This window comes from Meleagris gallopavo, unplaced genomic scaffold (assembly GCF_000146605.3).
Source record: "Meleagris gallopavo isolate NT-WF06-2002-E0010 breed Aviagen turkey brand Nicholas breeding stock unplaced genomic scaffold, Turkey_5.1 ChrUn_random_7180001957374, whole genome shotgun sequence".
Lineage (NCBI taxonomy): Eukaryota > Metazoa > Chordata > Aves > Galliformes > Phasianidae > Meleagris > Meleagris gallopavo.
Window position 1 is genome coordinate 15,222 of NW_011217636.1, and position 997 is coordinate 16,218.

The 997-nt window shown below is 62.6% G+C and overlaps 2 protein-coding genes across 2 annotated transcripts in view; both read left to right on the top strand.

The window, feature by feature from the left end:
- Positions 1 to 697, top strand: part of LOC100547927 (uridine-cytidine kinase 1-like 1-like) — a gene marked incomplete at its 5' end in the record, with an annotated part of 5,649 nt that extends 4,952 nt beyond the window's left edge. The window contains one exon of the mRNA XM_010728335.2: positions 642 to 697. Within this exon, the coding sequence (XP_010726637.2) occupies positions 642 to 697 (56 nt within the window). The remainder of the gene's footprint in view (positions 1 to 641) is intronic.
- Positions 698 to 771: 74 nt separating this feature from the next.
- TRIM54 (tripartite motif containing 54) overlaps positions 772 to 997 on the top strand; it is a 5,615-nt gene continuing 5,389 nt past the window's right edge. The window contains 1 exon segment of the mRNA XM_010728337.3: positions 772 to 801. Coding sequence (XP_010726639.2) covers positions 772 to 801 — 30 coding nt within the window.

The following is a 997-nucleotide window of genomic DNA, read 5'->3' on the forward strand; positions in this document are numbered from 1 at the left end:
GGGGGTCTTACAGGGGCCTTGGGATCTCAGGGGAGATGGACACCGGGGTCTCAGGGTGGCCCTGGGCATCTCAGAGTGGTCCCAGGGGTCTCAAGGCAGCCTTGGGATCTCTCAGGGTCTGGGTCTGGGGTCTCAGGAGGGCCCTGGGGTCTCACAATGGCTCCCAGGGTCTTATAGTGGCCCTGGGCGTCTCAGAGTGGTCCCAGGGGTCTCAAGGCAGCCTTGGGATCTCTCAGGGTCTGGGTCTGGGGTCTCAGGAGGGCCCTGGGGTCTCACGATGGCTCCCAGGGTCTTATAGTGGCCCTGGGGATCTTAGGACAGCTGGCCACTGGGATTCTAGGGTGGCCCTGGGCGTCTCAGAGTGGCCCCAGAGGTCTTAATGTGCAGCCCCAGGGGTCTCAAGGCAGCCCTGGGGTCTCACAGTGTCTGGGTCTATGGTCTCAGGTGACCCTGGGGTCTTACGGTGGCCCTGGAATTTCATGGTAGCTGGACATCGAGGTCTCAGGATGGCCCTGGGCGTTTCAAAGTGGCCCCAGAGGTCTCAATGTGCAACCCCAGGGGTCTCAAGGCAGCCCTGGGGTATAGCGGTACCTGGGTCTGGGGTCTCTGGAAGCCCCTGATGTCTTGCGGTGGATCCTGAGGTCTTACAGTGGCCCTGGGGATCTCAGGGCAGCTGGATACTGGGGGCTCGGGGTAGCTCGGGGGGTCTCCCAGTGTCTGGCTCTGGGGTCTCAGGTGACCCTGGAGTCTTACAGTGGCCCTGGGATTCTCATGGCTGCTGGACACTGGGGTCTCAATGAGGCTCCAGGGGTCTTAAGGCAGCCCTGGGGTCTCACAGTCTCTGGGTTTGGGGTCTCAGGAGGGCCTTGGGGTCTCACAGTGACTCCCGGGGTCTTACAGTGGCCCTAGGGATCTTAGGGCAGCTAGGCACTGGGGTCTTAAGGTGGCCCCAGGGGTCTCAATGAGGCTCTAGGGGTCTCAAGGCAGCCCTGGGGTC